The 20,002-nt window shown below is 43.3% G+C and overlaps 1 protein-coding gene across 1 annotated transcript in view; it reads right to left on the reverse strand.

Annotated features, from left to right (window-relative positions):
- Positions 1–10,941: 10,941 nt before the first annotated feature.
- LOC135574646 (leucine-rich repeat-containing protein 74A-like) overlaps positions 10,942–20,002 on the reverse strand; it is a 25,114-nt gene continuing 16,053 nt past the window's right edge. The window contains exons 10-12 of the mRNA XM_065026094.1: positions 19,211–19,351; positions 11,282–11,386; positions 10,942–11,070 (exon numbers count right to left, since the gene is read on the reverse strand). Of these exons, the coding sequence (XP_064882166.1) occupies positions 10,942–11,070; positions 11,282–11,386; positions 19,211–19,351 (375 nt within the window). The remainder of the gene's footprint in view (positions 11,071–11,281; positions 11,387–19,210; positions 19,352–20,002) is intronic.

The following is a 20,002-nucleotide window of genomic DNA, read 5'->3' on the forward strand; positions in this document are numbered from 1 at the left end:
CACACATACAATTATCTGTACGGTCTCTCAGTCAAGCAGTGAATTTCAAACACAGATTCAACCACAAAGACCAGGTATGTTTTCCAATGCCTTGTAAAGAAGGGCACCTATTGGTAGATGGGTAATTGGGAAAGCAGATATTTGAATATCCCTTTGAGCATGGTGAAGTTATTAATTACACTTTGGATGGTGTATTAATACACCCAGTCACTACAAAGATACAGGCGTCCTTCCTAACTCAGTTCCTGGAGAGGAAGGAAACCACTCAGGGATTTCACCATGAGGCCAATGGTGACTTTACAACAGTTACAGAGTTTAATGGCTGTGATAGGAGAAAACTGAGGATGGATCAACAATATTGTAGTTACTCCACAATACTAACCAACTTGACAGAGTGAAAAGAAGGAAGCTTGTACAGAATACATTTTCCCAACATGCATCCTGTTTACAATAAGAAAATAAATTAACTTAATGTCCTGAATATAAAGCGTTATGTTTGAGGCAAATCCAACACATCACTGAGTACCACTCTTCATATTTTCATGCATGGTGGTGGCTGCATTATGTTATGGGTATGCTTGTCATCAAGGACTAGCGAGTTTATTTTTGAGGGATTAAAAGAAACAGAATAGAGCAAAGCTCAGTCAAAATCCTAGAGGAAAACCTGGTTCAGTCTGCTTTCCACCAGACCCTGGGAGATGAATTCACCTTTCAGCAGGACAATAACCTAAAACACAAGGTCACATCTACACTGGGAGATTAATTCACCTTTCAGCAGGACAATAACCTAAAACACAAGGTCACATCTACACTGGGAGATGAATTCACCTTTCAGCAGAACAATAACCTAAAACACAAGGCCAAACCTACACTGGAGTTGCTTACCAAGATGATATTGAATGTTCCTGAGTGGCCTATTTACAGTTTTGACTTTAATCGGCTTGAAAATCCATAGCAAGACTTGAAAATGGCTGTCTAGCAATGATCAACAACCAGCTTGAAGAATTTTTGTACAATCCAGGTGAGCAAAGTTTTTAGAGACTCCCAGCTGTAATCGCTGCCAAAGGTGATTCTAACATGTATTGATGTACTTATGTAATCAAGATATATTCGACTTTTATTTGGTAACACTTTACTTGACACCCAGCGTTATAACACGTTATGACGCGATCATAACCAGGTCATAACAGCTGACAACTTGTCACAAACTGTAAAAAATGGTCATAACACTGTCGTGACCCATATATTTTAACCTGTTGTGACATATATATTGTGTTATTTTATGTCTGGTTAGGACGCCTACATAAGAGTGTCTGAACCCAGAAAACCTACCAAACAAGGCAGAACACTCCATTACACCATAGCCTACCTGTCAAATCAAATGTGGAGACTATATACAGGGTATTACGGTACAGAGTCAATGTGGAGGCTATATACAGGGTATTACGGTACAGGGTCAATGTGGAGACTATATACAGAGGGTACCAGTACAGAGTCAATGTGGAACCTATATACAGGGTGTTACGGTACAGAGTCAATGTGGAGACTATATACAGGGTATTACGGTACAGAGTCAATGTGGAGACTATATACAGGGTATTACGGTACAGAGTCAATGTGGAGGCTATATACAGGGTATTACGGTACAGAGTCAATGTGGAGGCTATATACAGGGTGTTACGGTACAGAGTCAATGTGGAGACTATATACAGGGTGTTACGGTACAGAGTCAATGTGGAGACTATATACAGGGGGTACCAGTACAGAGTCAATGTGGAGACTATATACAGGGTGTACCGGTACAGAGTCAATGTGGAGGCTAAATACAGGGTGTTATGGTACAGAGTCAATGTGGAGACTATATACAGGGTGTTACGGTACAGAGTCAATGTGGAGACTATATACAGGGTGTTACGGTACAGAGTCAATGTGGAGACTATATACAGGGTGTTACGGTACAGAGTCAATGTGGAGACTATATACAGGGTATTACGGTACAGAGTCAATGTGGAGGCTATATACAGGGTGTTACGGTACAGAGTCAATGTGGAGACTATATACAGGGTGTTACGGTACAGAGTCAATGTGGAGACTATATACAGGGGGTACCAGTACAGAGTCAATGTGGAGACTATATACAGGCTGTAAGTCGCTCTGGATAAGAGCGTCTGCTAAATGACTTAAATGTAAATGTACCGGTACAGAGTCAATGTGGAGGCTAAATACAGGGTGTTATGGTACAGAGTCAATGTGGAGACTATATACAGGGTGTTACGGTACAGTCAATGTGGAGACTATATACAGGGGGTACCAGTACAGAGTCAATGTGGAGACTATATACAGGGTGTTACGGTACAGAGTCAATGTGGAGACTATATACAGGGTGTTACGGTACAGAGTCAATGTGGAGACTATATACAGGGGGTACCAGTACAGAGTCAATGTGGAGACTATATACAGGGTGTACCGGTACAGAGTCAATGTGGAGGCTAAATACAGGGTGTTATGGTACAGAGTCAATGTGGAGACTATATACAGGGGGTACCAGTACAGAGTCAATGTGGAGACTATATACAGGGTGTTACGGTACAGAGTCAATGTGGAGACTATATACAGGGTGTTACGGTACAGAGTCAATGTGGAGACTATATACAGGGGGTACCAGTACAGAGTCAATGTGGAGACTATATACAGGGTGTACCGGTACAGAGTCAATGTGGAGGCTAAATACAGGGTGTTATGGTACAGAGTCAATGTGGAGACTATATACAGGGTGTTACGGTACAGAGTCAATGTGGAGACTATATACAGGGTGTACCGGTACAGAGTCAATGTGGAGACTATATACAGGGTGTACCGGTACAGAGTCAATGTGGAACCTATATACAGGGTGTTACGGTACAGAGTCAATGTGGAGGCTATATACAGGGTATTACGGTACAGGGTCAATGTGGAGACTATATACAGAGGGTACCAGTACAGAGTCAATGTGGAACCTATATACAGGGTGTTACGGTACAGAGTCAATGTGGAGGCTATATTATGCCAGCTGTTATGACCATATCATGACAGCTGTTATTACCATATCATGTCAGCTGTTATGACCATATTAGGACAGCTGTTATGACCATATTAGGACAGCTGTTATGACCATATTATGTCAGCTGTTATGACCATATTAGGACAGCTGTTATGACCATATTATGTCAGCTGTTATGACCATATTAGGACAGCTGTTATGACCATATTATGTCAGCTGTTATGACCATATTATGTCAGCTGTTATGACCATATTATGTCAGCTGTTATGACCATATCATGACAGCTGTTATGACCATATTAGGACAGCTGTTATGACCATATTAGGACAGTTGTTATGACCATATTAGGACAGCTGTTATGACCATATCATGACAGCTGTTATGACATTATGACGTGGTTATGACCAAGTGTTTTATTTTTCATATTTATTTTTAGTTTGCAAATGTTACAATTTACAATATTATATAATTCTTTGACTTTTGTCATTACAGAGTATTTTGTTTAGATCGTTGACAAATAAATATGACAATTCAATTCATTTTAATCTCACCTTTTGTAACACAACGACATTTTGAAAAAGTAACGGGGTGTGAATAGTTCCTGAAGGCCCTGTAGTCTTGCTACTCTCTGTAGCGAGTCATCTTGGGTTAGTGGCCCTATGTTGCATTTTTTATTTATTTTTTATTTAACCTTTAACTAGGCAAGTCAGTTAAGAACAAATTCTTATTTACAATGACTGCCTAGGAACAGTGGGTTAACTGCCTTATTTAGGGGCAGAACGACAGATTTTTACCTTGTTATCTTGGGGATTCGAACCACCAACCTTTAGGTTGGCCCAACGCTCTAACCACTAGGCTTCCTGCCGCCTAAAGAGGCATTAGTAGGCAAAGTGATATTTTATAACAGAAACAACTTCTTCAATTAGGGATAGAGCTGTATTATACCCTTGTTCTATCTATCTATCTATCTATCTATTTTAATGCAGTCATACCATTACTATTCCATGTCTTCTAGGGGTTTTCAAACCTCTTCTCGGTGACCCCCAACCATTCCAAACCTCTCCCCAGGGACCCCCAAACATTCCAAACCTCTCCTCAGGGACCCGCAGCCATTCCAAACCTCTCCTCAGGGACCCCCAACCATTCCAAACCTCTCCCCAGGGACCCCCAACCATTCCAAACCTCTCCCCAGGGACCCCAGCCGTTCCAAACCTCCCCCCAGGGACCCCCAACCATTCCAAACCTCTCCCCGGGGACCCCCAACCTCTCCTCAGGGACCCTCAACCTCTCCTCAGAGACCCCCAACCATTCCAAACCTCTCCCCAGGGACACCCAACCTCTCCTCAGGGACCCCCAACCATTCCAAACCTCTCCCCAGGGACCCCCAACCATTCCAAACCTCTCCTCAGGGACCCCCAACCTCTCCTCAGGGGCCCCCAACCATTCCAAACCTCTCCTCAGGGACCCCCAACCATTCCAAACCTCTCCTCAGGGAGAGGCCATCCCAGCCAATTCATGTGTTTGATCTATTCCAGAGCTAGCACCTGATTCAACTTGTCAACTAATCATCAAGCCCTTGATTAATTAGATGAATCAGTGAGCTAGTTCAGGGCTTCACGTCTTGGGGTCCCTGAGGAGCACTATCTTATAGATGAAGCTGATTTATCCTACGTAATGCTTTAAGAAATCTCTATCTTGGTGCAATAGTGTTCTTTACTCAAGAGCAATGAACAGCTATCAGGTTAGCAGAGGACACAGGCACCACAATGTCCCACACCTTGATGTCAATCGCATCACATCCACAAAAAATGTTGTGTAACACATTTTTTGTGTTACCGATGGGTATCTATCCTCCCATTGAGAAACGTAGCGCCAAATCAAATCCATTTGAAAGAACTCAAGCCTTTGAACCAGATATTTCCTGAAATGACTGTCCACAACAGAAAATTGAACCAATCAGTGGGTTATAAAAGGCACCTTAAGGAAACAAGTGGTTATAGTCATGTTCCATCCACACACTCTCTGAGCTGAACACACACAGCTGTCACATGAAAACATCAGAAGGGTGAGAACATCATCATCCTCATCTTTACCAGAGCAACAGGGCGACAGTCAGGGTGGGATCGATTCCAGTCGATTGGCCAACGTGTGTAAAGATGGCCGAATTCGATATGACGTCATCGTTTTAGCACAATCCGATAGAGTTCAATGTGCCTATAAATCAGCGGTATCTTTTTCTTCTTCTCAAAATGCCGGCGTCTCGGAGCTAAAAACACAGGGATCATGTATATTGTGCCTAATGACGATACGGAGAAAAAAAAAGAGAAACGGAAGAGCAACGAGAATTTTCAGTTTGGAATTAGAATTTGGAATTAGAACTTTCTGAATTTACTGGAATTTCAAATGGGACTGAGCCCAGCCCTGCTACAGTAGGCTATGCAAACAATACCCTTTGACCTCCTCCTCACGGAGACCCAACCAGGTCATGTCAACAATGTGACCGACCTGGGTTTTGAACCCTGTTGTCCTGAGCCACATACAAGGCTTGCTGCTGAGCTAGGCACGCACAGTTACCCATTAGGTGAGCGTGACTCACCAAACCACAGGCACGTGTACTCATTAGGTGACTCACCAAACCACAGGCATGGTTACTCACCAGGTGGCTCACCAAACCACAGGCATGGTTACTCACCAGGTTACTCACCAAACCACAGGCACGGTTACTCACCAGGTGGCTCACCAAACAACAGGCATGGTTACTCACCAGGTTACTCACCAAACCACAGGCACGGTTACTCACCAGGTTACTCACCAAACCACAGGCACGGTTACTCACCAAACCACAGGCACAGTTACTCACCAGGTTACTCACCAAACCACAGGCATGGTTACTCACCAGGTGGCTCACCAAACCACAGGCACGGTTACTCACCAGGTTACTCACCAAACCACAGGCACGGTTACTCACCAAACCACAGGCAGTTACTCACCAGGTTACTCACCAAACCACAGGCATGGTTACTCACCAGGTTACTCACCAAACCACAGGCACGGTTACTCACCAAACCACAGGCACAGTTACTCACCAGGTTACTCACCAAACCACAGGCATGGTTACTCACCAGGTTACTCACCAAACCACAGGCATGGTTACTCACCAGGTTACTCACCAAACCACAGGCACGGTTACTCACCAAACCACAGGCACAGTTACTCACCAGGTTACTCACCAAACCACTGGCATGGTTACTCACCAGGTTACTCACCAAACCACAGGCACGGTTACTCACCAGGTTACTCACCAAACCACAGGCACGGTTACTCACCAGGTTACTCACCAAACCACAGGCACGGTTACTCACCAAACCACAGGCATGGTTACTCACCAAACCACAGGCATGGTTACTCTCCAGGCAGCTCACCAAACCACAGGCACGGTTACTCTCCAGGCAGCTCACCAAACCACTTCTGGTTTGGACGAAGCCTTCTCAGCTACTAAAGTGTCTCTCCATAATCTCTCCATACAGAAATACACCTTGAGACACAATCAGCCTTATTTACACCCAATGCTGTGCCTGCATAAGTAATGATCAGCATGCATATTCATCAGGAGTATCTGTCCAGCCATGCATATTCATCTGGAGTATCTGTCCAGCCATGCATATTCATCGGGAGTATCTGTCCAGCTATGCATATTCATCAGGAGTATCTGTCCAGCCATGCATATTCATCAGGAGTATCTGTCCAGCCATGCATATTCATCAGGTGTATCTGTCCAGCCATGCATATTCATCAGGAGTATCTGTCCAGCCATGCATATTCCTCAGGAGTATCTGTCCAGCCATGCATATTCATCAGGTGTATCTGTCCAGCCATGCATATTCATCAGGAGTATCTGTCCAGCCATGCATATTCATCAGGTGTATCTGTCCAGCCATTTATATTCATCAGGTGTATCTGTCCAGCCATGCATATTCATCAGGTGTATCTGTCCAGCCATTTATATTCATCAGGTGTATCTGTCCAGCCATGCATATTCATCAGGAGTATCTGTCCAGCCATGCATATTCATCAGGAGTATCTGTCCAGCCATGCATATTCATCAGGAGTATCTGTCCAGCCATGCATATTCCTCAGGAGTATCTGTCCAGCCATGCATATTCATCAGGAGTATCTGTCCAGCCATCTCCTTTACAGGATATGCGTACATTCACAAAGCAGACACGAATGGCTGCATCTGGTCCTATTCTTCCTGCCTCCCTCTGCCTGTCTTTTATAAGTCCTGGACCAAGGTCTCCTAGTCTACCTGCCTCCCTCTGCCTGTCTTTTATAAGTCCTGGACCAAGGTCTCCTAGTCTACCTGCCTCCCTCTGCCTGTCTTTTATAAGTCCTGGACCAAGGTCTCCTAGTCTACCTGCCTCCCTCTGCCTGTCTTTTATAAGTCCTGGACCAAGGTCTCCTAGTCTACCTGCCTCCCTCTGCCTGTCTTTTATAAGTCCTGGACCAAGGTCTCCTAGTCTACCTGCCTCCCTCTGCCTGTCTTTTATAAGTCCTGGACCAAGGTCTCCTAGTCTACCTGCCTCCTTCTGCCTGTCTTTTATAAGTCCTGGACAAAAGTCTCCTATTCTTTCTCCTCCTGCCTCTGTGTATATGTCTCTGGATGTGTTGTTATCATAGCAGAAGATTAATGCTGGCTGTGGAATGGGCCGGAGTGATGAGATTAATGCTGGCTGTAGAATTAACCCAGAGTTAACCCACTGTTCCCCGGTAGGCCGTCATTGTTAATAAAAATTAGTTAAATAAAGGTTACATTTAAAAAATCATAAAAAAATAAAGAATGGGCCAGAGTGATGAGATTAATGCTGGCTGTTGAATGGCCCAGAGTGATGAGATTAATGCTGGCTGTTGAATGGCCCAGAGTGATGAGATTAATGCTGGCTGTTGAATGGCCCAGAGTGATGAGATTAATGCTGGCTGTTGGATGGGCCGGAGTGATGAGGAGAGACAGGAAGAGAGAGAGAGAGAGAGAGACAGGAAGAGAGAGAGAGAGAGAGAGGAAGAGAGAGAGAGAGAGAGGAAGAGAGAGAGAGAGAGAGAGATGGGCCTCGGGAACACCTGGCTGAACTGACGTGCCCTCACTGTGTGCAGCTGGCTGGGGTTAAAGGTCAAATGTATTCACCAATCACCATGAAGGGTTTGAGTGGGAAAGATGAGTGTAGATCCCTACAATACAACCTTGAATATTCAGTTTTGTTTGTTCGTTCGTTGGTGAATCTGTGTGTTTTCCGTGCATGCAAACACAACCCCATTCTACAAGGAGACAATCCTATTCACAGACTGATGTTTATTAGAGGATCTCTCTCTTATCATCCTCCATCTTGTCTGCTCATCCTCCATCTTGTCTGTCCTGCTTCTTTCCCTATCCTCTCACCACCAATGGCTGCCTATGACTGCTCAGCAAACTGACTGTGGAAGCAACCGAGCACACAGGGAGCCCAATAACAAGACAGTAGATTAAATAGTACCACAGACAAAACACATTTGACTCCGTGTACAAACTAAGACCTTATAATCTCCTTAAAGGGGCAATATGTCGTTGAAACAATAATTAAGTGGGCTCCCCGCCTCTATTTTGATGAACAGCCGAGGGGGATTGGGCTTGAGACGGAGCAATGAATGCAAGGACTGACCATGCATGAGATAAAATGATAGATTAAACATGTTTTACATTTGTTTACCTTGACTTTGTTTACAAACATTGGAGTTAAGAAGCTTCTATGTTTGGGTTGTGATGGGGTGTGACAGTTGAACTAAGCTCATGAGGAATGTGTAGGTTATATTCCTCAAGAATCAATGGGTATATCATTAATTTATAAGTAAAAAAACACAAAAAAACATGTATGTAGCAACTGCGAATTGCCCTTGAACCTTTTCTCTGGCAGATTCTGGATGAGGGACACTAATCTTAGTAAGATTTGACTATGGTCTTAAGCCATACATGATGTCCACTACAGTGGATAGATATTCCAGTACATGTAGTTTATCCTGCCTGACCCTGCCTGACACACCTGTAGTTTATCCTGCCTGACCCTGCCTGACACACCTGTAGTTTATCCTGCCTGACCCTGCCTGACCCTCCTGTAGTTTATCCTGCCTGACCCTGCCTGACCCACCTGTAGTTTATCCTGCCTGACACACCTGTAGTTTATCCTGCCTGACACACCTGTAGTTTATCCTGCCTGACCCTGCCTGACACACCTGTAGTTTATCCTGCCTGACACACCTGTAGTTTATCCTGCCTGACACACCTGTAGTTTATCCTGCCTGACACACCTGTAGTTTATCCTGCCTGACCCACCTGTAGTTTATCATGTCTGACCCACCTGTAGTTTATCCTGCCTGACACACCTGTAGTTTATCATGTCTGACCCACCTGTAGTTTATCCTGCCTGACACACCTGTAGTTTATCCTGCCTGACCCTGCCTGACACACCTGTAGTTTATCCTGCCTGACCCACCTGTAGTTTATCATGTCTGACCCACCTGTAGTTTATCCTGCCTGACCCTGCCTGACACACCTGTAGTTTATCCTGCCTGACCCTGCCTGACACACCTGTAGTTTATCCTGCCTGACCCACCTGTAGTTTATCCTGCCTGACCCTGCCTGACACACCTGTAGTTTATCCTGCCTGACCCACCTGTAGTTTATCCTGCCTGACCCTGCCTGACACACCTGTAGTTTATCCTGCCTGACACACCTGTAGTTTATCCTGCCTGACCCTGCCTGACACACCTGTAGTTTATCCTGCCTGACCCTGCCTGACACACCTGTAGTTTATCCTGCCTGACCCTGCCTGACACACCTGTAGTTTATCCTGCCTGACACACCTGTAGTTTATCCTGCCTGACCCTGCCTGACCCACCTGTAGTTTATCCTGCCTGACACACCTGTAGTTTATCCTGCCTGACACACCTGTAGTTTATCCTGCCTGACCCTGCCTGACACACCTGTAGTTTATCCTGCCTGACACACCTGTAGTTTATCCTGCCTGACACACCTGTAGTTTATCCTGCCTGACCCACCTGTAGTTTATCATGTCTGACCCACCTGTAGTTTATCCTGCCTGACACACCTGTAGTTTATCATGTCTGACCCACCTGTAGTTTATCCTGCCTGACCCTGCCTGACACACCTGTAGTTTATCATGTCTGACCCACCTGTAGTTTATCCTGCCTGACCCTGCCTGACACACCTGTAGTTTATCCTGCCTGACCCTGCCTGACACACCTGTAGTTTATCCTGCCTGACACACCTGTAGTTTATCCTGCCTGACCCACCTGTAGTTTATCATGTCTGACCCACCTGTAGTTTATCCTGCCTGACCCTGCCTGACACACCTGTAGTTTATCATGTCTGACCCACCTGTAGTTTATCCTGCCTGACCCTGCCTGACACACCTGTAGTTTATCCTGCCTGACACACCTGTAGTTTATCCTGCCTGACCCACCTGTAGTTTATCATGTCTGACCCACCTGTAGTTTATCCTGCCTGACCCTGCCTGACACACCTGTAGTTTATCCTGCCTGACACACCTGTAGTTTATCCTGCCTGACCCACCTGTAGTTTATCCTGCCTGACCCTGCCTGACACACCTGTAGTTTATCCTGCCTGACCCACCTGTAGTTTATCCTGCCTGACCCTGCCTGACACACCTGTAGTTTATCCTGCCTGACCCTGCCTGACACACCTGTAGTTTATCCTGCCTGACCCTGCCTGACACACCTGTAGTTTATCCTGCCTGACCCTGCCTGACACACCTGTAGTTTATCCTGCCTGACCCACCTGTAGTTTATCCTGCCTGACCCACCTGTAGTTTATCCTGCCTGACACACCTGTAGTTTATCCTGCCTGACACACCTGTAGTTTATCCTGCCTGACACACCTGTAGTTTATCCTGCCTGTACAGTCCTTGTCAAAGTTCTGGATCAGCCACTCCAGCTGATGTTGATCCAGGGGTATGTTAGCTTGCTGCAATACACAAACAAAATGGTTATCTATACCATCATATTCAAAATTATATAAATTAATTGATTTGTTGATTGATTGACTGATTGGTTGGTTGGTTGATTAATCTTGTTGATTGGTTGATTGATTGATTGATCTAGTCATGTTCAATCACTTGTGAGACTGTGAAACAGTGACTAGTCATTCTGTCAGTGGGCTGCTCGTGGCGTCAGACCTGCACAGCCTTCCTGAACTCCTTGTTGTTAACAGACATGGTTCCCTCTTTATCCAAACTCTGGAACAACTCTATCAGGCCCTCCTTTCGCTCTGCAAGGAAGTCCTACAGGAAATACATTGAAGCCATTTGTTATTCACAAAGATAAATACAGCTATTCTGTTCTAGATACAGTATAATCATTTTAAAAAATCAATCATCCAAATGTAGTTCTGCTTTTGTAGTTGAATGTAATGTGTGGTTTCAATGGGCTTGCTTGAATAACACCACAAATTAAGTTAATTGGGGAAGATAAAGTTTTTGGTCTAACTAACAGTGTTCTCAGTCTAACTAACAGTGTTCTCAGTCTAACAGTGTTCTCAGTCTAACTAACAGTGTTCTCAGTCTAACTAACAGTGTTCTCACTCTAACAGTGTTCTCAGTCTAACTAACAGTGTTCTCAGTCTAACTAACAGTGTTCTCAGTCTAACAATGTTCCCAGTCTAACTAACAGTGTTCTCAGTCTAACTAACAGTGTTCTCAGTCTACTAGTGTACTCAGTCTAACTAACAGTGTTCTCAGTCTAACTAACAGTGTTCTCAGTCTAACAGTGTTCTCAGTCTAACTAACAGTGTTCTCAGTCTAACAGTGTTCTCAGTCTAACAGTGTTCTCAGTCTAACTAACAGTGTTCTCAGTCTAACTAACAGTGTTCTCAGTCTAACAGTGTTCTCAGTCTAACTAACAGTGTTCTCAGTCGAACAGTGTTCTCAGTCTAACTAACAATGTTCCCAGTCTAACTAACAGTGTTCTCAGTCTAACTAACAGTGTTCTCAGTCTACTAGTGTACTCAGTCTAACTAACAGTGTTCTCAGTCTAACAGTGTTCTCAGTCTAACTAACAGTGTTCTCAGTCTAACTAACAGTGTTCTCAGTCTAACAGTGTTCTCAGTCTAACTAACAGTGTTCTCAGTCTAACAGTGTTCTCAGTCTAACTAACAGTGTTCTCAGTCTAACTAACAGTGTTCTCAGTCTAACAATGTTCTCAGTCTAACAGTGTTCTCAGTCTACCAGTGTTCTCAGTCTAACTAACAGTGTTCTCAGTCTACCAGTGTTCTCAGTCTAACTAACAGTGTTCTCAGTCTAACTAACAGTGTTCTCAGTCTACCAGTGTTCTCAGTCTAACTAACAGTGTTCTCAGTCTAACTAACAGTGTTCTCAGTCTAACAGTGTTCTCAGTCTAACTAACAGTGTTCTCAGTCTAACTAACAGTGTTCTCAGTCTAACAATGTTCTCAGTCTAACAGTGTTCTCAGTCTACCAGTGTTCTCAGTCTAACTAACAGTGTTCTCAGTCTACCAGTGTTCTCAGTCTAACTAACAGTGTTCTCAGTCTAACAGTGTTCTCAGTCTAACTAACAGTGTTCTCAGTCTAACTAACAGTGTTCTCAGTCTAACTAACAGTGTTCTCAGTCTACCAGTGTTCTCAGTCTAACAGTGTTCTCAGTCTAACTAACAGTGTTCTCAGTCTAACAGTGTTCTCAGTCTAACAGTGTTCTCAGTCTAACAGTGTTCTCAGTCTAACAGTGTTCTCAGTCTAACTAACAGTGTTCTCAGTCTAACAGTGTTCTCAGTCTAACTAACAGTGTTCTCAGTCTACCAGTGTTCTCAGTGTTCTCAACTAACAGTGTTCTCAGTCTAACAGTGTTCTCAGTCTAACAGTGTTCTCAGTCTAACTAGTCTACAGTGTTCTCAGTCTAACAGTGTTCTCAGTCTAACAGTGTTCTCAGTCTAACAACAGTGTTCTCAGTCTAACAGTGTTCTCAGTCTAACAGTGTTCTCAACTAACAGTGTTCTCAACAACAGTGTTCTCAGTCTAACTAACAGTGTTCTCAGTCTAACATTGTTCTCAGTCTAACTAACAGTGTTCTCAGTCTAACAGTGTTCTCAGTCTAACATTGTTCTCAGTCTAACTAACAGTGTTCTCAGTCTAACTAACAGTGTTCTCAGTCTAACAGTGTTCTCAGTCTAACAGTGTTCTCAGTCTAACAGTGTTCTCAGTCTAACAGTGTTCTCAGTCTAACTAACAGTGTTCTCAGTCTAACATTGTTCTCAGTCTAACTAACAGTGTTCTCAGTCTAACAGTGTTCTCAGTCTAACATTGTTCTCAGTCTAACTAACAGTGTTCTCAGTCTAACAGTGTTCTCAGTCTAACAGTGTTCTCAGTCTAACAGTGTTCTCAGTCTAACTAACAGTGTTCTCAGTCTAACAGTGTTCTCAGTCTAACTAACAGTGTTCTCAGTCTAACATTGTTCTCAGTCTAACTAACAGTGTTCTCAGTCTAACAGTGTTCTCAGTCTAACATTGTTCTCAGTCTAACTAACAGTGTTCTCAGTCTAACAGTGTTCTCAGTCTAACAGTGTTCTCAGTCTAACTAACAGTGTTCTCAGTCTAACAGTGTTCTCAGTCTAACTAACAGTGTTCTCAGTCTAACATTGTTCTCAGTCTAACTAACAGTGTTCTCAGTCTAACAGTGTTCTCAGTCTAACAGTGTTCTCAGTCTAACTAACAGTGTTCTCAGTCTAACAGTGTTCTCAGTCTAACAGTGTTCTCAGTCTAACTAACAGTGTTCTCAGTCTAACTAACAGTGTTCTCAGTCTAACAGTGTTCTCAGTCTAACTAACAGTGTTCTCAGTCTAACAGTGTTCTCAGTCTAACAGTGTTCTCAGTCTAACAGTGTTCTCAGTCTAACTAACAGTGTTCTCAGTCTAACTAACAGTGTTCTCAGTCTAACTAACAGTGTTCTCAGTCTAACAGTGTTCTCAGTCTAACAGTGTTCTCAGTCTAAGTGTTCTCAGTCTAACAGTGTTCTCAGTCTAACTAACAGTGTTCTCAGTCTAACAGTGTTCTCAGTCTAACAGTGTTCTCAGTCTAACTAACAGTGTTCTCAGTCTAACTAACAGTGTTCTCAGTCTAACAGTGTTCTCAGTCTAACTAACAGTGTTCTCAGTCTAACAGTGTTCTCAGTCTAACTAACAGTGTTCTCAGTCTAACTAACAGTGTTCTCAGTCAACAGTGTTCTCAGTCTAACAGTGTTCTCAGTCTAACTAACAGTGTTCTCAGTCTAACTAACAGTGTTCTCAGTCTAACAGTGTTCTCAGTCTTCTGTTCTCAGTCTACCAGTGTTCTCAGTCTAACAGTGTTCTCAGTCTAACTAACAGTGTTCTCAGTCTAACAGTGTTCTCAGTCTAACTAACAGTGTTCTCAGTCTAACAGTGTTCTCAGTCTAACTAACAGTGTTCTCAGTCTAACAGTGTTCTCAGTCTAACAGTGTTCTCAGTCTAACAGTGTTCTCAGTCTAACTAACAGTGTTCTCAGTCTAACAGTGTTCTCAGTCTAACTAACAGTGTTCTCAGTCTAACTAACAGTGTTCTCAGTCTAACTAACAGTGTTCTCAGTCTAACTAACAGTGTTCTCAGTCTAACTAACAGTGTTCTCAGTCTACCAGTGTTCTCAGTCTAACAGTGTTCTCAGTCTAACTAACAGTGTTCTCAGTCTAACAGTGTTCTCAGTCTAACTAACAGTGTTCTCAGTCTAACAGTGTTCTCAGTCTAACTAACAGTGTTCTCAGTCTAACAGTGTTCTCAGTCTAACTAACAGTGTTCTCAGTCTAACTAACAGTGTTCTCAGTCTAACAGTGTTCTCAGTCTAACAGTGTTCTCAGTCTAACTAACAGTGTTCTCAGTCTAACTAACAGTGTTCTCAGTCTAACTAACAGTGTTCTCAGTCTAACTAACAGTGTTCTCAGTCTAACTAACAGTGTTCTCAGTCTAACTAACAGTGTTCTCAGTCTAACAGTGTTCTCAGTCTAACAGTGTTCTCAATCTACCAGTGTTCTCAGTCTAACAGTGTTCTCAGTCTAACTAACAGTGTTCTCAGTCTAACAGTGTTCTCAGTCTAACAGTGTTCTCAGTCTAACTAACAATGTTCTCAGTCTAACTAACAGTGTTCTCAGTCTAACTAACAGTGTTCTCAGTCTAACTAACAGTGTTCTCAGTCTAACAGTGTTCTCAGTCTAACAGTGTTCTCAGTCTAACTAACAGTGTTCTCAGTCTAACAGTGTTCTCAGTCTAACAGTGTTCTCAGTCTAACAGTGTTCTCAGTCTAACAGTGTTCTCAGTCTAACAGTGTTCTCAGTCTAACAGTGTTCTCAGTCTAACTAACAGTGTTCTCAGTCTAACAGTGTTCTCAGTCTAACAGTGTTCTCAGTCTAACTAACAGTGTTCTCAGTCTAACAGTGTTCTCAGTCTAACTAACAGTGTTCTCAGTCTAACAGTGTTCTCAGTCTAACAGTGTTCTCAGTCTAACAGTGTTCTCAGTCTAACAGTGTTCTCAGTCTAACAGTGTTCTCAGTCTAACAGTGTTCTCAGTCTAACAGTGTTCTCAGTCTAACAGTGTTCTCAGTCTACCAGTGTTCTCAGTCTAACTAACAGTGTTCTCAGTCTAACAGTGTTCTCAGTCTAACTAACAGTGTTCTCAGTCTAACTAACAGTGTTCTCAGTCTAACTAACAGTGTTCTCAGTCTAACTAACAGTGTTCTCAGTCTAACTAACAGTGTTCTCAGTCTTCTCAGTCTAACAGTGTTCTCAGTCTAACAGTGTTCTCAGTCTAACTAACAGTGTTCTCAGTCTAACAGTGTTCTCAGTCTAACTAACAGTGTTCTCAGTCTAACAGTGTTCTCAGTCTAACTAACAGTGTTCTCAGTCTAACAGTGTTCTCAGTCTACCAGTGTTCTCAGTCTAACTAACAGTGTTCTCAGTCTACCAGTGTTCTCAGTCTAACAGTGTTCTCAGTCTAACTAACAGTGTTCTCAGTCTAACAGTGTTCTCAGTCTAACAGTGTTCTCAGTCTAACTAACAGTGTTCTCAGTCTAACAGTGTTCTCAGTCTAACAGTGTTCTCAGTCTAACTAACAGTGTTCTCAGTCTAACAGTGTTCTCAGTCTAACAACAGTGTTCTCAGTCTAACAGTGTTCTCAGTCTAACTAGTCTAACAGTGTTCTCAGTCTAACAGTGTTCTCAGTCTAACTAACAGTGTTCTCAGTCTAACTAACAGTGTTCTCAGTCTAACAGTGTTCTCAGTCTAACAGTGTTCTCAGTCTAACTAACAGTGTTCTCAGTCTAACAGTGTTCTCAGTCTAACAGTGTTCTCAGTCTAACAGTGTTCTCAGTCTAACTAACAGTGTTCTCAGTCTAACAGTGTTCTCAGTCTAACAGTGTTCTCAGTCTAACTAACAGTGTTCTCAGTCTAACAGTGTTCTCAGTCTAACTAACAGTGTTCTCAGTCTAACTAACAGTGTTCTCAGTCTAACAGTGTTCTCAGTCTAACAGTGTTCTCAGTCTAACAGTGTTCTCAGTCTAACAGTGTTCTCAGTCTAACTAACAGTGTTCTCAGTCTAACAGTGTTCTCAGTCTAACAGTGTTCTCAGTCTAACAGTGTTCTCAGTCTAACAGTGTTCTCAGTCTAACTAACAGTGTTCTCAGTCTAACAGTGTTCTCAGTCTAACAGTGTTCTCAGTCTAACTAACAGTGTTCTCAGTCTAACAGTGTTCTCAGTCTAACAACAGTGTTCTCAGTCTAACAGTGTTCTCAGTCTAACAGTGTTCTCAGTCTAACAGTGTTCTCAGTCTAACTAACAGTGTTCTCAGTCTAACAGTGTTCTCAGTCTAACTAACAGTGTTCTCAGTCTAACAGTGTTCTCAGTCTAACTAACAGTGTTCTCAGTCTAACAAGTCTAACAGTCTAACAGTGTTCTCAGTCTAACAGTGTTCTCAGTCTAACAGTGTTCTCAGTCTAACTAACAGTGTTCTCAGTCTAACAGTGTTCTCAGTCTAACAGTGTTCTCAGTCTCAGTGTTCTCAACTAACAGTGTTCTCAGTCTAACAGTGTTCTCAGTCTAACTAACAGTGTTCTCAGTCTAACAGTGTTCTCAGTCTAACAGTGTTCTCAGTCTAACTAACAGTGTTCTCAGTCTAACAGTGTTCTCAGTCTAACAGTGTTCTCAGTCTAACAGTGTTCTCAGTCTAACTAACAGTGTTCTCAGTCTAACTAACAGTGTTCTCAGTCTAACAGTGTTCTCAGTCTAACAGTGTTCTGTTCTCAGTCTAACAACAGTGTTCTCAGTCTGTTCTCAGTCTAACAGTGTTCTCAGTCTAACTAACAGTGTTCTCAGTCTAACAGTGTTCTCAGTCTAACAGTGTTCTCAGTCTAACTAACAGTGTTCTCAGTCTAACTAACAGTGTTCTCAGTCTAACTAACAGTGTTCTCAGTCTAACAGTGTTCTCAGTCTAACAGTGTTCTCAGTCTAACTAACAGTGTTCTCAGTCTAACAGTGTTCTCAGTCTAACAGTGTTCTCAGTCTAACAGTGTTCTCAGTCTAACAGTGTTCTCAGTCTAACAGTGTTCTCAGTCTAACAGTGTTCTCAGTCTAACAGTGTTCTCAGTCTAACAGTGTTCTCAACAGTGTTCTCAGTCTAACAGTGTTCTCAGTCTAACAGTGTTCTAACAACAGTGTTCTCAGTCTAACAGTGTTCTCAGTCTAACAGTGTTCTCAGTCTAACTAACAGTGTTCTCAGTCTAACTAACAGTGTTCTCAGTCTAACTAACAGTGTTCTCAGTCTAACAGTGTTCTCAGTCTAACTAACAGTGTTCTCAGTCTAACTAACAGTGTTCTCAGTCTAACAGTGTTCTCAGTCTAACAGTGTTCTCAGTCTAACAGTGTTCTCAGTCTAACAGTGTTCTCAGTCTAACAGTGTTCTCAGTCTAACTAACAGTGTTCTCAGTCTAACAGTGTTCTCAGTCTAACAACAGTGTTCTCAGTGTTCTCAGTCTAACAGTGTTCTCAGTCTAACAGTGTTCTCAGTCTAACAGTGTTCTCAGTCTAACTAACAGTGTTCTCAGTCTAACAGTGTTCTCAGTCTAACAGTGTTCTCAGTCTAACTAACAGTGTTCTCAGTCTAACAGTGTTCTCAGTCTAACAGTGTTCTCAGTCTAACTAACAATGTTCTCAGTCTAACAGTGTTCTCAGTCTAACAGTGTTCTCAGTCTAACTAACTAACAGTTCTCAGTCTAACTAACAGTGTTCTCAGTCTAACAGTGTTCTCAGTCTAACTAACAATGTTCTCAGTCTAACAACAGTGTTCTCAGTCTAACAGTGTTCTCAGTCTAACAGTGTTCTCAGTCTAACAGTGTTCTCAGTCTAACAGTGTTCTCAGTCTAACAGTGTTCTCAGTCTAACTAACAGTGTTCTCAGTCTAACAGTGTTCTCAGTCTAACTAACAGTGTTCTCAGTCTAACAGTGTTCTCAGTCTAACTAACAGTGTTCTCAGTCTAACAGTGTTCTCAGTCTAACAGTGTTCTCAATCTAACAGTGTTCTCAGTCTAACTAACAGTGTTCTCAGTCTAACAGTGTTCTCAGTCTAACTAACAATGTTCTCAGTCTAACAGTGTTCTCAGTCTAACAGTGTTCTCAGTCTAACTAACAGTGTTCTCAGTCTAACAGTGTTCTCAGTCTAACAGTGTTCTCAGTCTAACAGTGTTCTCAATCTAACAGTGTTCTCAATCTAACAGTGTTCTCAGTCTAACAGTGTTCTCAGTCTAACAGTGTTCTCAGTCTAACAGTGTTCTCAGTCTAACAGTGTTCTCAGTCTAACTAACAGTGTTCTCAGTCTAACAGTGTTCTCAATCTAACAGTGTTCTCAATCTAACAGTGTTCTCAGTCTAACTAACAGTGTTCTCAGTCTAACAGTGTTCTCAGTCTAACAGTGTTCTCAATCTAACAGTGTTCTCAATCTAACAGTGTTCTCAATCTAACAGTGTTCTCAGTCTCAGTCTAACTAACAGTGTCTCTTGTTTTACGATATTCCCAAGTCTCGCTCATCACTAAATTGACACCGACCTGTATGATGTTGAGTGCGATGCAGGGTTTTTTAGTCCTGGTGATAGAGCCCGTAACCCCCTGGTACTGAACCTTCAGACCTGAATGGTCCTGGCACACTGCCTCCAGCAGCTCCACAAATGCCTCGTTGACCATCACCGTCTACACACACAGGTACGGACAGACGGATACACACACAGGTACGGACAGACAGACACACACACAGGTACGGACAGACAGACACACACACAGGTACGGACAGACGGATACACACACAGGTACGGACAGACGGATACACAGGTACGGACAGACGGATACACACACAGGTACGGACAGACAGACACACAGGTACGGACAGACGGATACACACACAGGTACGGACAGACGGATACACAGGTACGGACAGACGGATACACAGGTACGGACAGACGGATACACACACAGGTACGGACAGACAGACACACAGGTACGGACAGAGGGATACACACACAGGTACGGACAGACGGATACACACACAGGTACGGACAGACAGACACACAGGTACGGACAGACGGATACACACACAGGTACGGACAGACAGACACACAGGTACGGACAGACGGATACACAGGTACGGACAGACAGACACACACACAGGTACGGACAGACGGATACACACACAGGTACGGACAGACAGACACACAGGTACGGACAGACGGATACACACACAGGTACGGACAGACAGACACACAGGTACGGACAGACGGATACACAGGTACGGACAGACGGACACACAGGTACGGACAGACGGATACACACACAGGTACGGACAGA

This window comes from Oncorhynchus nerka, linkage group LG13 (assembly GCF_034236695.1).
Source record: "Oncorhynchus nerka isolate Pitt River linkage group LG13, Oner_Uvic_2.0, whole genome shotgun sequence".
Lineage (NCBI taxonomy): Eukaryota > Metazoa > Chordata > Actinopteri > Salmoniformes > Salmonidae > Oncorhynchus > Oncorhynchus nerka.